Here is a 19683-nt window from a genome sequence, read left to right on the forward strand (position 1 = left end):
CTGAAAACTTGTTTTGACGATTACTTTTGTCAGCATTGTGTCATGAGTGAGATGTTGTTTGCTTGGCCTTGCCAACTTTGATTGAGTTTAGCTTGCTTTCGTTGTTTGGGTTTGGGACTCATCAAACGTCACTACATGCACATATGTTTAAAAAGTCCAATCACTATATTTTACTAGGTTAATTTGTTTATTTAAATTAGGATACTATTTTATTGTCAGAAGTGTGAACGAATTGCGTAGGGACACACATCCGTCTCTGAGCATGGATGCCTTGGACTTGTGATAAAGCGTGTAGTGGAAGTATAGGAAATGGCACATAAATGAGGCCGGAAACAGGGACGAAAAGATCCTTGGAGACTGGATTACTTAACCCCCAGAGAGAGAGAGAGAGAGAGAGAGAGAGAGAGAGAGAGAGATTGGATGCATGAAATTGGTGGGTTTCGTTTTTGGAAATTAGAGCACTAGGTAAAATGCCAAGGTAGTTGTTCCTATTTTATTTCTTTTTCATGTGCTTCCCCATCCTCCAGTCTCTTAGTTTTGTCTAGCCAAATCAAATCCTTTTTTCCAAGCGTTTTTTGAGAACTACATAATATTATACAAATTTTTTTTTGGCATATCGTGCCCAAGATTCTATCAATACTGAATATTAAACTTTTCTTATCCCCGTATCCAACGTAGGGGGATTATATTATACAATATTTAAAACAAATTATAAACCATTCATCATCAAATTATGAACATATCTGTTACATCAATTTAATTTTTTATTAAGATTTGACCTACTCATCACGAGTATGACTTAAGAGGTGAGATAATCTTCATGTTTGATATGAAAGCGAGTAGCCATATCTTGTCCGAAAATCCTAAGACCACTGTGATCCTACCTTGTTCCTAATCAACTTGCAATGGTTGTGACCTACCTGGTTTTGCAAAGACTTCTTCAACTATGAATGCATGACCCCTGAAGTCCGAACTTGGCTGCCCAGCCCTCTTTTTCTGACTCCCATGAGCCACAGGGACAGCTGACCTTCCTTACAGAGGATGAAAGCATGAGGTGGTTCACATGATGACCTATGGTTGTGATTTATAATAGCGCTTTGATGTCGGCAGTGGCTGTTGGGGCTTCTTCTTTGTTTTTTTTTCAGTAGGTGGCATCAGAAAAGCACCAGCCGGATCCAACTTTGGTCACATTCCAAGCACTCTCAGTTCCCCTTTTCCTCAGTGAAAGAAAGCTGCCGCTGAAGGAAGACGAGTGTTTTTGAGTGCTTCTGACCAGTTACAGTACTAAGGGTAGAACATGGCAAATTGGTTTATATTCCTAAGAATCAAATGGAGTAAAACCGCATGATTAACAGTGAAGCACAGAGAATGCATGGATAGCTCATGAAGGCTTTTGATGAAGGGTTTTGATCATTCAGGGAGGCATTAGGTTGGATGTGAGAAGAGCATCATACTGAACGTGCCATGAATTTGCATCATTTCATCACACTGATCCTGATTTCAGCCTGCATGGTACCTAGATAGCTTAGGGTCTGTTTGGATGGTTAAGCTCAAAATTCTGTAGAATTTATGGATTGGGCCAGTACTATCAGCAACAATATGGGATTATAGGTTGGGCTAGGCCTATATTAATAAATATTTAGGATTAGCTTTGGAGTAGGCTAGCCCGAGTCCTATAAGAGAAAAAAAAGATCTGCCTAGCTCAACCTGTAATCCTATGATGTTGCCGGTTGTACTGATTCAATCTATGAATCTTATAGGAGTTGGAGCCCAATCATCTAAATAGATCCTTAAAAATACGTCCAAAAAAGAAATGAAACTTAATAGAAACAAGCAACAAGCCTACTGATAAAAGATTCTGCTCGATATTTATTTTATATTGAAAAATAGATATTTGATGTCACATGTTGTTTTTTTTTTTTTTACTACAACGGATGACTTATACAATTCTAGTATGAGTACATCCAAAAAATTCAAAAATGTAGCAAGTCACGAAGCACTCTAGGCAGCTCCCTCTCACTAGTCTAAAGAACTCTCCCAAAATAGTTCGCCATAAAAGAAGCTACCTAGTCTGCAGTTCCATTAGCCTCCCTGTAGATATGTTTGGCTTGGAAGGCAATGTCTCCGCTTGCCATACCCCAAATGTCTCGGAGTAGGGAATGATGGCCATCCATGTCACAAATGCACCTTTGGATCCAGCCGATCATAGTAACTAAGTCACCTTCGAGCAGGATTGTGTTGGCCAGCAGTACATGCCGAGCATGACACAGACCAACCCAAGTTGCTCTCAGCTCCACCCCAGGGATAGAAATGTCGAAGATTGGGCACCCATCGGCTGCCACCACTCTAGATTCCATGCCTCTGATCACAAAATCCGCTCCACCCCTTCTACCACCGCCCAAAACTTATCCATCGAAGTTGACCTTGAGAAAACTTGAGGGTGGGGGCTCCCATGTGATGTACACCGTCCAAGGCACTACAAGAGCAGAGGTAGAGTCCCAGATGTCTCGAGCAGTCAACGGATTGTCCGATGGACCTGCATGGATGATCTCCGTAGCTTGCACTCTTGCCCTCTCCATGACGAACTTTGGTGTAAGACTTTTCTCTCCAAAAATCAGGCATTGCTGGTCAGCCAGATATGGTAAGCAATATATGTTGCCCTAATGGTTACATACCAAGTCTGAGGTGTGTCAGCCTATCATCTAAGCATTTAGGTGGAGTTGGACTAGCACAAAGCATCCAACGGGATATCAACAAGTCTCCACACACTCATGGCTCAATCGCACTAGAATAGAATGTGGTCCACGGTTTCCTCCTCCTTGCATCCAACGCAATGCGGTTGGATGCTTAGTTTGCGTCTACTCAAGACAGACCTCGTCGGTAGCCGACCCCCCAAGTCACCTTCTAAAGGAACAAAGCTACCCTTGAGTCAAGACCAAACCTCCAGATCCAAGGTAGTCCTGCCTCAGATGTTATTCACTCTTAAGAAGGTCGTAGATGTCCCTCACTCTAACTCTAGGACTGCAAGACGTAAACCAAACCCTCACAACCGGACCAGTGCACTCCTAAACCGTCAGCGACTGTTTTTCTCTACAAGGTGCTCTTCAAATAGATGGCCAATTCGGTTGGATCCCACCCTACCTCATCAGGACGGAAGAGATCACTAACTCACAAACCATCCATGGCCTCAACATTGATCATGGTCGGTTAGAGCCTCATCGGAAGAGCATCTACCTAAGGGTCCTTCACAACATCCACGCTGCATCCATCTCCAATCAGCTATCTGGTGTTAGCCAAAACAGTAGAAATATACTTGCAGATTTCCCTCCATATGAAGGAGTACCTCTGACTGCTTTGAACTACAGTTCCACACAAGAATCTTCTTTCTTCAACATGCAATAAAGGACTTTGCTCCTCGTCGCACGAAGTCTCGTTTTCTTGCTCTTCTTGGTGGGTCAACCCACTTCCATCACCCCTTCCCACACTTCCCAAAAGCAGTGCAGCGGATAGGAGCTAGTCCGACTGCCCGCTTGTCGGCCCGCCACCATCGGAGGCCTCCCCGATCGCCAGCACTGCTACCTCCATCGCCAGTCGAAGAGCCGATGCCATCGGGTCTAGGTCTACTGGTCCACCGCCACCAAGAAGGGCAAGAGCCCGAGCAACCTTGGAGATCGGAGAAGGCGAACCCCTCGACGGTGTTAGAGAAGAGCTGGGGGTCGCTGGAACTAGAGGCACAATTGCAGGGTAGATGTTGGTGCATGGGCGAAGGGAGGGGCAGCGGTCGGCTCCTGCTCACCAGGGCCCCTTCCCTCTCTAGTTTTCGACTCGGGTGACTTGGCACGCTGGGCCCATCCACGTGGGCAGCTCGATCCATGTCACCAGGCTGGCCCGAGTCTGCCGAGCAAAGACCCACTCTCGCTGACCTTATCACTAGGTTCCTGGGCCTCTTATTCAAATAGCCCAGGTCCGCATCTACCATCGCTATCTCTAAGCCAGCTTGCATAGTGCTTGGCCCAACTCAGCTTGAGTCATCAGCCGAGTCGACTAGCTCGTTCAATAGATCGAAGCTCGACCCGGCTTGGCGGCTCCCCTGAGTCTCCCCAGAGCTAGTGCCCAAGTCGGCTCCCTCGCTGGCCTGCTGCTCCGTCGGGGATGATCGTCATTGCGCCACCTTAACCGGCTTCTGCCACCCGTTCGAGTTCGGTAGTGAGCCAAGGAAGCTCGGATGGTTAGGGGGAGCACGGCCATGAGGACGACGATTCCGGGGTTGACTCAATTGTCTTCCTCGGCTGCGGCGGCCCCTTCACAGCCTGCGGTAGTCGGATCTTTGTTGCCGCCAACCAAGGGTCCGAAGATCGGCCTTCGGGCCATCTCATCAGAACTAAAATTTGGCTCGCCGCTGTCCTCGAGTCTCCACTCGTCTCTACCACCATGAGAGCCAGGTACCGCATCCGATCCTATGCATCCCCCTCCTCCGCTGCCAGCTCTGGCGTTGGATACTTGCAATCAACTTCGGCATGCTCGATTTGCCCACATCCGGACCAAACATCGGGGACATTTTCAATCACAATAGGTTGCCATAGGACCTTGGATCTGCCCTTGATCTAGATTTCGGGCAACAGCGGCGTGGTGGCATCGATGACCACCTTAACCCTTGCAATCTGCATCATCCTGTACTGCTCCGTGATGCCTTCGATAACTAGCCGATAACGATGGCAATCTACAAGATAATTTCTCTCTCTCAGTACTTTACTGAAAGCTTCGACATCCGAATCCACACCACTGTCATTTTTTACTGTGTCTAAGCTTGGGACAAAGTCGGGAGCCCATGGCTCTATAGCTAGTAGCTACCCCGCCACCACCCGGGGCTACTGGCGAGGGCGATGTCCCGGTCGGCCTCCCGTAGCGCCACATTCCGGGCCACCCACTCCGCCGGGACCTAAGGCTTCGGACGACCACCACCAAGTTCTCCCAAGCCTTTCTCGAGGCTTCAATCTGATTCTTCGGCAGTTTAAAGATTGTCATGAAGTGCCGCCGGAGGTTCTCTACCTCATGCTCTAAGATTCAATGTGTAGCCCATCCCTCCATCTTCGCCCAGTGCTGGCTGTCCTCGGCTCCCTCCAGCGGATGAGTCGCCCGCCGCCTTACCCACTCTCTCAATCATTACGACAAACACTTAAAAACCAAAGGAATCCGACCGCGCACGAATGTTGGTGCGAGCGCTCACCCGAGCGAACTTCCTTCAACGGGAATCACATAGGCATGCCGTTTGAGCGGCGAACCCACCCAACACTGCGACGTGTTACCTGAATAAAGTACTTTACAGCTTCAAATACTATAAATGGGTGTCTCTCAGAATGCTGTGCGGTGTCACCTGAAATAATTGGTAACAACAATTAAATTAAAAGGTGACATTATGGAAATTAAAATGATGGATGTTATCAAGGTTTAGCAATGTCACAGAAACTAGTGAAATAGGTAGAAACAAGAATAGCAATTTATTTTCTTATATATATATATATATATATATAACTTCTGGAGGGTGGAGTTGGTGCGATTATGGAATTGCTCTAATTTGGATATCAACGGTTCAAAATATGAAAATAATCTTTTTGTACGAATCTGATGCATTTAAACTGTCATTTTTATGGATATAACCTTTGCCGAAAATACGAGAGCTGTTCTTTATTCTGACCTCGGAATTTTAGTTGAAGTACACCGAAATTTATTAGGGACTCATCCGGTTCGCGGTCGTCTCGGCTTCGACCCGGCCCCCGGTCGGCCCATTTCTGAAGCATCCCCTTGGTTCGAATTCCGATCTTGTCCGATTAAGTCCTCAATTTCTATCTCCACTTCTCAAATCCGGATCTCAGTCCAAAACTCTCCTCTCTTCTTGTGTTTCCCTCTTGGGATCTCAGTAATCTCTCAAAACCTTTCTCATCCCATGATCTATAACTCATTGCCTTCTTCTCTATTCAAACCTCCCAAACTAATTCCATAGAAATCCATACGGCGTTCTTACCCCTTGATAGTGTTGGATTGACAAATAAAAAAAAAGGAAGATTATATATGATTTTTATTGGTCTTATGGTGCTTCATGGCATTAAAGAAGATCAATAAAAAAGAAAGTTTGTAGTCACATGGGAAGCTTGATTTATAGAAAGAAGGAGGTTGCATTCATACAAGGTGTTTGTGCAATTGTCTCAAAGGGAAACTGGTCCAATTTGTCGAACACTAATGTCAGTCATGGCTTCACCACCTCGAATGTGAATCAGATTTTACTTCAGCTGTCGGCGGACACTTCTCTCTCATGGGGATTCTTCAAGTGGCTGCAGTCTCTTCCCCATTACCATCACTCCCTCCAGCCCAATTGGACCATGGTCCACCTCCTCACCAAGAACAGGCAGTTCAAAGCTGCACGAGAATTGCTCGAGAGGTTCGCTTTCAAGGATTTTCTCTCATCACCATCAGTGCTGAATGCTTTGCTGAGCAGTTATGAGGATGCTGACTCGAATTCTCAGATCTTAAGTTGGCTCGTAATTATTTACTCGCAGTCAAAGATGACTCAGGATGCAGTTCAGATATTTGAGCAGATGAAAAGCAATGGCTTGAGGCCGGATCCGCATGCTTGCAGTGCTCTCTTGAGTGCACTTGCAAAGGCTAGACTCACTGCCACTGCATGGAAAGTATACAACGAAATGATTTGGATGGGGGTTGTTCCAAATGTCCACATCTTTAATGTTATGATCCATGCTTGTTACAAGTCAGGCGATGTCGAGAAGGCTCAAAATTTGGTGAATGAGATGGAGCGGAGTGGCATCCGTCCCGATCTGTTCTCTTATAACACATTGATCTCATTGTTTTGCAAGAAGGGAATGCATTATGAGGCTTTGGCTGTTCAGGAGAGAATGGTTAGGGAAGGGATCCATCCAGATATTGTAACTTATAATTCTCTTATTTATGGGTTTTGTAAAGAAGGTAGAATGAGGGAGGCATCAAGGCTTTTTAAAGAAATCAAGGGTGTCATTCCTAACCTTGTAACCTATACCACTCTCATTGATGGCTACTGCAGAGTGAACAACCTTGATGAGGCACTTCGTTTGCGTGACGAAATGGAGGCTAAAGGGTTGTATCCTGGGGTAGCCACCTATAATTCAATCATTCGTAAGCTGTGCGAAGAAGGAAAAATGAAAACCGTTAATGATCTTCTGAACGAGATGGACGAGAGGAAGGTCCAACCTGACAACATCACGTGCAATACCTTGATTAATGCTTATTGCAAGAGAGGGAACATGGCCTTTGCATGGAAACTGAGGAGTAAGATGTTGGAATCAGGATTGGCTCTAGACCAGTTTACCTACAAGGCTCTGATCCATGGCTTCTGCAAGGTCCAGGAGTTGGATGAAGCTAAGGTAGTCCTCTTTGATATGCTGGATGCAGGTCAGACCATTCTCTTTTTCTCTAGTATGTTTATTGGTCAAAATTGTTACGTTCTATATCAAGTTATCAACTTTGATTCCTTAGGTAATGTCAACCTGTTGTAGTTTGCTTCTGTTCACATGCTTTACAAATTAGTGATTCTATAATTAAGGCTTGTTGTTTACGTTGTCTATAAGAGAAATATGAGCAAATACATTATAACCAAGGATAGAGACCAAAAATGTTATTTCTCGTTGAACCTATGTTATTCTGCTGTTCTTTTTTTTTTTGGGTTTTTTGGGTGCTGCTTGCTCTTGTTGTTTTACAAGCATATATGAGGTAGATCTGTTTTACAAAATGTTATTTCTTGTTGAACCTATACTATTCTGCTGTTCTTTTTTTTTGTTTTGTTTTTTTGGGTGCTGCTTGCTCTTGTTGTTTTACAAGCATATATGAGGTAGATCTGTTTTACAAACATAGAGGAAAAAAATGGCCTTGACAACATGTGATCTATGTCTTATTCAGTGGCTTGCTTATACAATGTTCAAATTGTTCATATTATTCTGTGCCTTCTTACTTCTCTATTTTGGTGATTGTGCTAATGTCCTTAGATAATCCATTTTGCTTCTTGATTACATACAGGATTATCTCCAAATTATAGTACTTACTCATGGCTTGTGGATGGTTACTGCAACCAGAATAATGCAGAGGCAGTGTTAAGGATCCCAGATGAGCTTGCTAAAAGAGGTCTTTCTGTGGATAAGTCAGTGTACAGGGCTTTAATTCGAAGATTTTGTAAGCGGGGATTAGTTGATTTCGCAGAAAAAGTGTTTATTCAGATGCAAGGGAAGGGCTTCTCAGGTGACAGTCTTGTGTATACCACCCTTGCATATGCTTACTTGAGTGCAGGAAAACCAATTGCAGCTTCTGAAATGATAAATGACATGGCTAAGAAGCAACTAGTAATAACTGTGGAGATATACAACTGCCTGAATGCTTCTTATGCTGATGAGAATGGCATCTTAGAGCTGCTTTGGAATCATGCCAGTGAGAGAGGTCTGATTGCAAAGAATGTTTACAAGTTGAGGCAACAGGCCAGGTTAAACTTTTAAAGCAGTCAGAGATACAAGCAGTCCACTTCTAGCAGATATTTTTATATGGTTTTGAGATCATTCAACATTGTTTACAAGTGCAAAATGTTGTTATAATCGTTGGAGCCTTTTCTTTTACCTTGTAAATTAATTGGTCCATAATTCGGTCTGTGAGGTAAATCTCTTACTATATGATTTGAACTTTGTTATCCACTAAAAATCCCTTTACTAATTCTCCTGAAATTGCAGGGGACTGGGAAGTATATTCAAACCCGATTTGATCAATTTGCACATAAACTAAGCTGCATGGTTTAGCATGCTGAAGGCAAATGAAAGTATGACGTAGTTCAAGACTTCAAAAGTGAAGTGTTGATAAATCAAGGCGTTCTGGTAAATGTCCCCTTCACGAAATCTAAACAGCTATTGCCATCTGCATGTCAATTTGTAGTGATGCTGTGACAGTTCCTCAAGTTTTGGCCATATGATCTGGGTTTTATCTGCTACTGCCTTAAATGCCAAATAAAATAATTTTTGTTATGGCCGCTGTGGTTTCCCATATTATGTTGACAATTATTATGATTTTTTTTTGAATTCTTGCATGTGATGCAATTTCATTGCATGAGTATGTGATATATATATCTTACAGATGCTTATTTATTCTTAGCTCCCAGAGCTTGCTCATCCGTTAAGTTGCTGATAAAATGAATACCTGCAAGGCCATTGGACTGCTAATAAGTTGTTGTTTAGGATAATGGAATTATCTCAGGTGTCATTACAAGAAAAATTACCACAGCATTTAGGCATGAACTTTACTTTGAGAATTAGATTATGCACCCAATTTGCAGAAACTATGAGCTAGAGCAAGGAACAGATAATATTCTCTGAGCAATGACTATTCAGTTTCTGTCTTTCCCTGGGTGATGAGACCATGCATTTTTTTAAAAAGAAGATTAGGACATAGAAGAGTTCAATAAGCAGTTAAAATTTAATATGCACTAATTGATCTCTCTGCTCTGATGAATCTCCTGCTGATCTTTTTTTTCCTCCGAAAGTTACTTTAAATTCAATAATGGCAGAAACCATGAGTAGAAGCAATTCAAACTCTGAAGAGTTCCTAATCAATAACTGTAGACGGTGCCTCAATGAGGTGAGAAAGTGGGAGTCTGAAGTAGGATGCCTGTCTAGAGTGGAAATCTATTACCCTGATTCAGAAACCAATTTTCTTCCTGCTGAACTTTGTGCCAGCAAAAATTCTTTATAATATATGATATAAAATCTTTTTTCCCCTTTTTCCTATTTCATGATCAATCTTTTGTACTTTTTATGATGTAGAACATTCTAGTAAGAATTTTGGAATATGCTCATCTACAATGTTCAGATTTTGACTTAAATGAAAAGTGGAACCACAGGTTTGATAAACTGGTACAATGAAAATTAGCATCGACCTATCTCAATTATTGATGCAGCGAAAAAAGAAGGTGTTCCAATGCATGAGGCTCCCGCTATTGCATATTTAAGGAGGGTCAGATATACGAGCCTTACCCCTACGTGCGGAGAGACTCTTTTCATGTTTTGAACATGGCACCTAGGTCAAAATAGAGCAACCTTAATATTGCTCCAAGGCCAATTATTAATATAGTGACAGGGTGATGAATAGCTTATGTGCATCACATGCCTGCAAGATTGACATGCATGCTCCATGATTATATGCAGTCTGAGTTGGGAAAATCCTGGGCCTACGCAACCAAAGCAATCAAAATTATGCAATTGCAAGGTTCAGTTAGGCCATCATAGTTGAGCCCAAGCTTCTGGCTCTTTACTAAGACATTTCTTGGCAGATGAGGGCAGCATAGCAAAACATGTTGCGATCATATTAAAGTCATGAACTTTTCTTTATATTGCAGCTAAGATTGATTGCTGAAATTCATAGTCATTACATTAGTTTGTATAGTTAGAAGTTGAATATAAATCTCACATACAAAAAGTTTCTCTCTCACTTGATTATAATCCGCTGTATCTGCCACTGAAGTATAACATCTGTATCAGGAGGAATGGCCTTCTCCCATTATATATGCTTTCCCAAAAAAAAATGGTTCACGGTTTGGAATTTCATAGACAATAGGACTCTAAAACTTTAGCATGAAGACTTCTTGCTCGCCATATTTCCTCCGGGACTGTGTTCTATTCTTCAAATATAAATGCCAAGCTCCTCCTGATCGCTGCACTTTCACTATGTTATACCTTCAACTGAAATTAGAATATAAACATTAGAAACTGGAGTCATTTAGAAAGATATATATTTTGAGTGAAACCAAGATAGTTCAGAATCTCTTCAGCAAGACAACAGCTCTACTCAGTTACTGCAGCAATCGAAATGCTATTGTGTTTGATCAGCGTCACCAACTAGAAACTCCTTTGCTGCAGTTTCGAAGAACTCAAGCACAGCATCTGCCAAATAACATGGCTCAGATAAGATCCTCTTCTGGGACTTCAGAGATATTTATTAAAACTTAAGAGACTACCATTGCAGAATTCTCCGGCCAAGAAAATTGTTGTATAAGAAGCCTGCAAGCTGCCTTAGCGTAGACAATAGATATTTGACTGCGCTTTTACTGAGAATACATCTGATCCAAGTACTAAACATTACCATTTCAAGACAGTAAAGGTGGAAAAGTTTCATAATAAAACCCCCACAAACAGCTAAAAGCTCGTCTTGACCTCCAATGCATGTATTATATTGCCCTTGAAAGTGGAGGAATTATCACAAGTAGATTTTTCTGAAGTAAAACCAAGAAAAACATTCAAAATTAAATTCTTGAAGCCTGCCGAAAATTGAAGGAGAGAGATTCATTTTGTTTGTGTTCAACAGTGGCACGGCAAATCATTATCGGAGTAGGAGCATGATTCTGAAACTGATTCGTTATTAAAGCCTATTGATTAGCGAACTCTGCTACCGAAGTTCCATGAATTTTGGATCCCTTGGTCATGACTAAACCTTGGAACAGTAGGATATAACAAGACTCTCTCTCTTATTTTTGAGTGTTCTTCCATACCTCAGTCATTTACAATTACTAAAAACAAACTAAATTTTCACAGTATCATCTTCACAACATATGAAAATGCCATTCAATTTTAGTTTTATAGGTGTCTTGATGCTCAGACGATGTAGAAGAAATCCGCAAAAACAAACAAGATCAGAAAAGATTTGCTAACGTTGGTCAAGCATGGCCAAATTTAATTTCTGGCATCGCCCACCCACCCTGAGCCCCCAATTGCTCTACAGAGAAAGAGGTGCAGCAAGCCTAAGAAAATGTTAGGGGCTGACCAAACTCAGGCGGCGATGGGTCGATGGAATTTAGAGAATTATACGTCCAAACGTCTGCTTCCATGGTAGCAGAATGCATCTTTAAACTATTCTAATTTTTCACTCATACAAGATATCCCAGACATTATTGAACTTTCAAGAATGTGCTTTATCTCGGCACCTAATATATGTGTTAGCGTACTCTGATAAAAAAATCAGCTGGTTCCCCTTCTACCCATGATGTACCATAGTAGCAGCAGCAATGCTGCTACTTATCCAGGATACTACACTATCCTATAACTGTACAGGTGAGAAGAATATGTCCTCACTGAGGACAGAGATACCGGCAAGAAACTGAATCCAATGCCCAGAAGGCGCCTGACAAAAGTTTTTCATGCTTCATGTTGCTTTCAGAGAAACCTCGAGAGGGCAGCGTAGTTACAGTTTCAGAGACCAACAGAAATGTCATACTGAAGCACCAAGTTCCAACATGCAATGATCTCTCATTTTATGATCCTAGAAACTGCTTTCACCAAAAAAAATTGATACTGAACTGCATTGTGAACAATAATTATTGTAAAATTGTATGTTTGTGCTCCTTCATATTGCACCGCAGACTTGAAACCTGAGAAGCAAAATTGTCAGACAGTATACAACATGAATGATCTTAGAATTGCAGGACCGAGACTCTGGAGCCATATCGATCCTCCTGGGGTCTTGACGAAACCTCAGCAGATAGCCATGGCATCTGTCACCCTCTTCCTGAAGCCCTAAAATGTCATCCCAAACCTCCAAATGACAGTTGGTGTCAAAGTCTAACCTCGGAAACAACAATAAAACAGAACTCATGGTGACAAGAATATCATAACATACAACAAAAATTAATAATCTGAAGCAAAACCAGAAAGCAGCACGTAGTAGGATCTGCTTGGAAGTCACTCTCCTAAGGCTCCATCAGATCATGACATTCACCTTCCACAGAGGGAGAGCTAACTTTTGAGGCATAACTTTACAGGAGGCAGGAAAATATGATGCTAATAAAGGGTTGAGCAAAAGACCACCTTCATAAAAAGTATGGGACTCCTGTCCTGGGCCCTCTCATTTGATTATTCTCCTCAGTTTCTGTGAAGAACTTCACCTCTCTTTCCTATCAATAAAAGAAACAGACAGCTAAGAATTTGGTGAGAGCACATACGCAGAGAAAAGAGCCAAAACACTTAGAATGACATCTACCAACCATGCACCTTTCAAGATCTATCCAAATATTTGAAGCTTATTTTGAGTATATTCAATTAAGATACTGCCACCTTAAGTGAAGCACAATTTGTGTTAATTACATGACCAGAAAATTTCATACTCTAAAATTTCAATGCACGTTCAGAATATTTAGTGGTCGTTTGGACCCCTGCAATTCTACCCGCCTCTAGGTCAACCTGCAAGCACGGTCTAGCCAACCTGTTTGGTCATCAGGCATCTCGATTGCAGGCTGCAGGTTGATATGCAGCTGGGTCGCAGCTCAGGAGCAAAATGCTGCAGCTCGATTTGCGACCAAAATGGGTGTAGGATGAGCTGCCCTTGACTCTTTCCCGAAATGCCCATGAGGCCCTTCTCACATGATTTCCACCTTCAAAACAGGCATTCAAGACCCCTTCCCTCCATTCACCCCCGACCTCTCTGCCCACCCTCAACTCCATCCACCCTTGATTCCAACTGCCCACCACCCACCTCTTGGCCTCCCTTCCCCTATTGCCACTGCATATTGCTGCTCCCTTCATCTCTCTTGGCCTCCCTTCCCCAACCATTGCTTCCTGTCACCATCCCCTTCACCTCTTGCCCCAGACCCTCCCCCTGTTGCCATCCTCTTCACCTTCCTTGCCCCCCCTCCCCCTGCCACCTCCACCCCCCACCACCCCCTTCACTTCTCCTGCCTCCTACCTCAGTCCCCTTAGCTCTACCATTGCCACCCTCTCCTGTCTCGGCCCTCCTCTCTTCACCTCCACCCCCCAAAAAAAGTAAAAAAAAAACAGCATCCAGAAAAGGGCGCCAGAGCCCCTGCAGCTGGTCTGCCTGCAACTCAAGTTGCATTGCAGCTTGAGCTGCACTGCAGCACCACCTACAGGGCTTCAAACAGTCCCTTAGTGCAAAATTGATGATGGACAAAGGCATGCAAATAAAGGCAGATCCCAAGAAATGGCATATGATAAGGTTAATTAACCATACCATATTCTCATTGAAGCTGAGTATAGAAGCTACATTCCCACATCTGTAACAATAATTAGGTGCAGACCACACCTGGACAGACCAAAATACCAAAAGTTGCATATCAGGGCTTAGAATTCTGAATGCACATGTTTTGTAAAATTAACTAACTGGAGAATCCCATGGAACAACAGCAGAAAAATCACATCAACTTCATTAAGCAAGTAGCAGATCATATATGTTAACTCACAGTTACGAGGCCTTTGTCTTGAAACATGTACTTCAGACCTTCCTGGACAAGTTGGTGTGCTCGACAAACAAGATCAAGATCGTTTATGTGGTTGAACTACAAGAAAAGCGGATACATGATTTTTTGAATGCAGCAGTTAACTCAGAAAGAAATTCAGCTTATAAAACCCAAAGAATCTATTTATGTACCTCTGACGTCACCCTGGATCCAAAAAGCCAACCTGCACCACGAGGACTGACAGCCCATGTTTCAATATCTTCTGGGTCACTCCACATTAGGTCACAAAAGGGGCCCTCATGAGGAATTTCACAATCACGATCTATAACCCTTATCTGTTAATAAACAGGAATTGCAGAGGAAGCAAAGGCCAAGCAATCAATGATAATTTTTCAAAATCATTAGTGAAAATTGCAAGATAACATCAGGTCATAGCATTGCTACGCATGGCCAAGCAAAGGCTTCGAATTATAATATTAGTGGGGTGTGTACATGAGTGCATGTGCAAGAAAGAAGGTGCATACATGTAAATGAGACAGCATAAGAAAATGTTGCATGTCAGATTAAATGGAAAATGTTAGTCAATCCTCTCTCTCACACACAAAAAGCAAGGAAAAAGAGTTCACTGAAGGATGGGAAAATAATGCAGAGGCCACTCTTTGATCAAATCATTATCTAATGGGCAAGGTAGACATAGTAAGAGAAAAAGATGTGAGAAATCTTGTAAACAGACAAGGGTTAGTAAAAGAACTTAAAGCAGAAGATGAGAAGCAATTATTTAATCCAGATGAATATCCGTAGGAAACACTTGAGGAACCATAGATACACCGCTGAGAAACTGATATTTTATTGGTTTCTCATTGTTATCTCTATAGATATTTTTAATAACTCAAACAAGTTTTCCATGTCTTTATCCCCATATTTTGAAAACTGAACCACATCCATTTCCTGAAAGTGCTCCTAGGAAATGCAAAGTCACAAGCGAAACACGACCCTACATCTAGATAGAAAGGCCATGTAAATCAATTGCAGATTAATGACTTTAGTCGCCCGTTGTAATAGTGATTATTCAGTTCTTCATGAATACCACAAAAAAATTATAAGTGTTAGTAACTAACATAACATTCCCTTATCTACAATGCATAGATAATGCCACTCATGGGAAAAATGAATCACCAGTCAAAATTTTACCATTTTGAAATGATAGATAGAGGAAAATGCTAAGAAATAAAGCGTTCAAGAAGTTGATTCTGACGATGAATCTCTACAATAAAGTTGAGAAGGGAAAACCTGATCAATTGTCCGTATATCAGGAGAAAGACCACCATGGACACAGAGAACCTGTAATTCCCAAAAGACACCACATGGGATAACAGACATAAGGTAAAAAGAAGGCAATAATAGCATCTAACATGCCATCTGTATCTGAGTGCAAAAATGTGAGGGGCTTACAGTTCCATCTATGATTGCTGACAATGTTAGGTAATCAAAGACATCAGTGCAATACCGCCATGCATTGGCATTTCCGTACTTTCTCTGGCACTCATCATAAAAACCATATACCTAAAAATAAATTACATTCATCATTACAAAATTTCATAGGGAAACAAATTATGTGCTTATGTCATGCATGTTCATTTGGTGGACTTAAGAAATGAAGCAAAAGTTAAGACAATCAAATTAGTCGTTATAATTAGCAAAAGAAGTAAAGATTTAAAATTTATCACTCTATTTCTGGAATACCAAAATGGATCTGTGACATAACCTGAGTTTAAAGAAAATTAACATCTGTTAGATAATGTAACCAAGTTACACAAAGCATGGTATGAAAAGCGAAAGTATTTTCCAACAGCTACAACTTTCTATGATGCAATCGCATATACAAACAGAGTTTATGAAACTTTAGCCTGCAAAATTGTATAAACAATATAAAAATCCCTTCGAGAACAACTTATGAAATTTCCCAAGTATAGGTTAAAACATTAATGTCTGCCATCGTACATCTTGTGTGACAATATAGTCACACTAACAAGAGCATATATTGCATCATCAAATTATATGAGCAAGAAGGTATCCTGAGCAAAGAAATAAACTAAATCATAAACTCAAAACTTTACAGTCATTCTACAAAATGTTTTAAACAACAGCATACCTGTGTTAGCTGCCTGCTTTCATGATTCCCACGCAGAAGAGTTATATTTGCAGGATATCTAAAGAAGATACAGATTGACAAACAAATTAAGTGATGTCATAATTTCATCAAAATTGCTGAAAAACTCTCAGAAGTAAATATAGAGCAAGCACACACATGCGCACACACAGAAAGCATCTTACTGGGTAGAAGAAGCACATTGAGCAAATATATCAACTTCTACAAAATGTCTTCGCAACCAATTGATGTATTAAGTGGAAAAAAGAAACTTGAAGACATGGAGTTCAAAGAACAAAAAATTGCAAACAAATTTAAGAGGGCAATGATAGAACCAAAGGAGTTCTAGGTGCTTGCCTTGGCAATCAAGCAAGGTAATGTAACCTAGAGTGTCTCAACAACACCAAGGAGAGGATGGCTTTGTTGAGATGGTGCCTTGGTAAGCAACAGAACTGATAAATAGGCTTTTGGGTAAGCACCTCTCTGATCAACAGCATTTTACTGTGTTAGCTTTACTTTGGGGGTACTGTGGTCTGTTAAAGTACTTGAATAAAGGGTTTGATAAATAATAAGAAGCCCCACTTCCCTCCATACGCTGGGCTCTAGTTTTCCCTTCAAGAGGACAGACAGGACCACAAGTGGACTGCGAAGCATGAGGTGACTATGATCATGATTCCTGAAGGTTTGAAGCTACTCCAGTCCCTAGGACGATTGTCTAAAATTATAGAAAAAACATATATTTTCCTACTGCAGACTTTCTTACTCTGATTTCTGATAATTCTTATTCAAATAATGCTAAAAGAAGCTTTTCTTGCATCAAATCAACAACAGAAGCAAGCACTTGCATGCCGATACTATACATGCATACAAGTTCACCAGGAAAGGAAAAAGGTGGATAGACAAACCAAGGAGAATCAATATGCCCTTGTTCAAGAAATACCTGGCTTTAAGAAGCAAAAGAATAGTAAAAACTTCCAGACTGTTATAACCACGATCAACGAAATCACCCTGGTAGAACATACACAGGTTTTAATCATATGATCATCATATGGCACCAATGAGGAAAACTTAGATTGGTACAAATGCCGCAGATGTTTCATGGGAAATAAGAAGCATACCATAAAGATGTAATTTGTCTCAGGAACATGACCACCAGTTTGGAAGAGTTTCATTAAATCATGAAATTGACCATGGATATCTCCACATACAGTCACAGGGCTATTCACGGGCTGGACGTTCGACTCCTCGATAAGAATTTCCTTCACCTGAAGGCAATAATTATGAAAGTTGAACAGACACAAATGGTAACTTTTCTTCCAGACAAAAGAGACCACTAAAACAAAAGATGTTAATGGAGATAACAAGTGATGTGCGAATATGCAATTATTAATTTCTCATACAAAAGCTGTAGATACAAAGATCTTAAAACTGATATAACTTGTAGATGTAGGAATTAGATTTAAAAGGAAGTAATTGGTATTGCACTGGTGAGAAGAATACTTGATATTAGTAACCACAACTACAACCAGAAAGCATTTCATAATCTGGCTTGTATAATGATATGCAAACCACAAACATCTTTTTACTTCTTCCAGCTTACGGCTTGAATAAAATAAAAATCGCCTGGTGCATGAAATTGCTACTATCTAGCAGTATCTAGGGAGAACATCTTGTCCCCGAATACCACCTACTGAATAAAATTACATTAACTCTTAGCAGGCAAAAAACAAAAAACAAAAAAAAAGAGAAAAGCCTCTTAACAAGAATAATATATGCGCCTTCTCATGAAAAAACAAAAATCAAACCCAGAAAAAAGAAAGAACTTCAAGAAAATGCGTATAGATGCGCTGACAAGGTAAAAAAGAAAAGAAAAGCTTTGTAACAATCGGAATCAACATTTATGCACTTCATCCATCCAGAGAGAAATTATATTCAATAGAGTGCAATAAAATCACATCTACCACATCGCATGCAATCCCAATCCTCTAATTCGCATAGTCTATGACCCTTTAATTTGTCAAGTTCACATCACTCCTACATCTCGACCAAATTAACAGGTCCAAAAACACAATACGATCAACAATTACAACACAAGGAGAGCGAAACCTACGGCACGAGTTCACACAACGAACAAACAAGATAAACCGACCGCATTACGAAACCCTAACGTCGAATCAAAGCCCTGAGACTCGGACAGAAGCGACATACCCCAGACTTAGGGCAAGAAGAAAGAGAAAGAGAGGGCTCGTACGTATTCGCAGACGAGCTGGAGTTCGTCCTCATTTAAATGCTGGCCTTCCTTCACCTTCGAAATCCAGAGATCCAACTCCATGGCTTCGTCGCAAGAGAGGAGTCTGTTCTTTCTTCGCCCTAAAGAACGACGGAGAGGGATGGGCTTTAAAGTCCATTTTAACCTCCATACGAAGGGGTTACATAAAACCCCAAACCCGAAACTCTCGTAACGAACCTGCTACGATCCAACATCGATACTCCTATGTATCTGTACATGAGACATCAGACATGAGATGTATCTGACGGCCTGTATTTCCTCATCGCACTCTTTTGTTTTTTTTTTTAGTGCACTGGTAGCTCACGTCAAACGAGCATGAGCGCTACTCTCAGCATCAAGAGAAAAAAACCGATGTAAATGTAATGGGGCGCCTGCAATCTCAGTCGATAGTACCTCTCCAGAATATTGAGCAGCGAAGGAGGCGATCTAGTTTGCAGTCCTATTCGCTTTCCGAAATACATAAACAACCTATATCGAGCATATATGTTTTTCAATGCCGCTCATTTCCTCCTATATTACAATTTTATGTTTTAATTTTTCAGCATATACTTACCATTTAAAAATAAACTAGCATGCGCATTGCATGTCCAACATTCTAGTGTATATGAATAATAGGATCAAGAGATGGTTATAAAATTAAATGGTTGCACTCTTTTAGTCTATTATTGTTTGATACTAACTTTTAAATCCTTAGATCATTATAAAAAATCTTTAAATTCTTAGTATTCTTTTTTTCGACTTTTAAAGTTTGTAGAAAGATATAAGTATGTCAATGATCATGTGAAAACTTAATAAGCTGGTGGGCTGTTAGCATGCTAATTTCCGATTCATCCCTTGATCATCTAGGGTTACATGTTTTATCATTTATGCAGGGCAATTGCCTTGAGACTGGTAGAACCTCCAGATGGCTCAAAAAGATGGCTTACTATAAGGCAGGATGGATTTAAGTATGTAATGTGATTTGATACCCACATATCAGCATTC

General features: G+C 41.1%; 2 protein-coding genes across 4 annotated transcripts; one reads left to right on the forward strand and one right to left on the reverse strand.

Annotated features, from left to right (window-relative positions):
• Positions 1-5663: 5663 nt before the first annotated feature.
• Positions 5664-9173, forward strand: LOC103716496 (pentatricopeptide repeat-containing protein At5g38730). The gene is made up of 3 exons (XM_008804526.4): positions 5664-7440; positions 8062-8685; positions 8760-9173. Exons 1-2 carry the CDS (start codon positions 6141-6143, stop codon positions 8529-8531), a joined length of 1770 nt encoding a protein of 589 aa, XP_008802748.1. The 5' UTR covers positions 5664-6140; the 3' UTR covers positions 8532-8685; positions 8760-9173.
• A 2996-nt stretch (positions 9174-12169) lies between these two features.
• Positions 12170-18817, reverse strand: LOC103716476 (phytochrome-associated serine/threonine-protein phosphatase-like). Of its 3 annotated transcripts, none has more exons than XM_008804507.4 (11): positions 18661-18817; positions 17528-17674; positions 17350-17417; positions 16413-16470; positions 15713-15823; positions 15551-15601; positions 14452-14595; positions 14264-14359; positions 14035-14106; positions 12876-12961; positions 12170-12629 (listed from the first exon to the last, which is right to left on the reverse strand). In XM_008804507.4, the coding sequence occupies exons 1-10, from the start codon at positions 18739-18741 to the stop codon at positions 12878-12880; spliced, it is 912 nt and encodes a 303-aa protein (XP_008802729.1). In that variant the 5' UTR covers positions 18742-18817; the 3' UTR covers positions 12170-12629; positions 12876-12877. The 3 variants fall into 3 exon arrangements, with proteins under 3 accessions (XP_008802729.1, XP_008802719.1, XP_008802709.1); XM_008804497.4 differs by having other exon boundaries at positions 12194-12786; XM_008804487.4 differs by having other exon boundaries at positions 12194-12961.
• Between the last annotated feature and the right edge of the window lie 866 nt (positions 18818-19683).

The sequence above is a fragment of the Phoenix dactylifera genome, chromosome 17, assembly GCF_009389715.1.
Source record: "Phoenix dactylifera cultivar Barhee BC4 chromosome 17, palm_55x_up_171113_PBpolish2nd_filt_p, whole genome shotgun sequence".
In the NCBI taxonomy this organism is placed as follows: domain Eukaryota; kingdom Viridiplantae; phylum Streptophyta; class Magnoliopsida; order Arecales; family Arecaceae; genus Phoenix; species Phoenix dactylifera.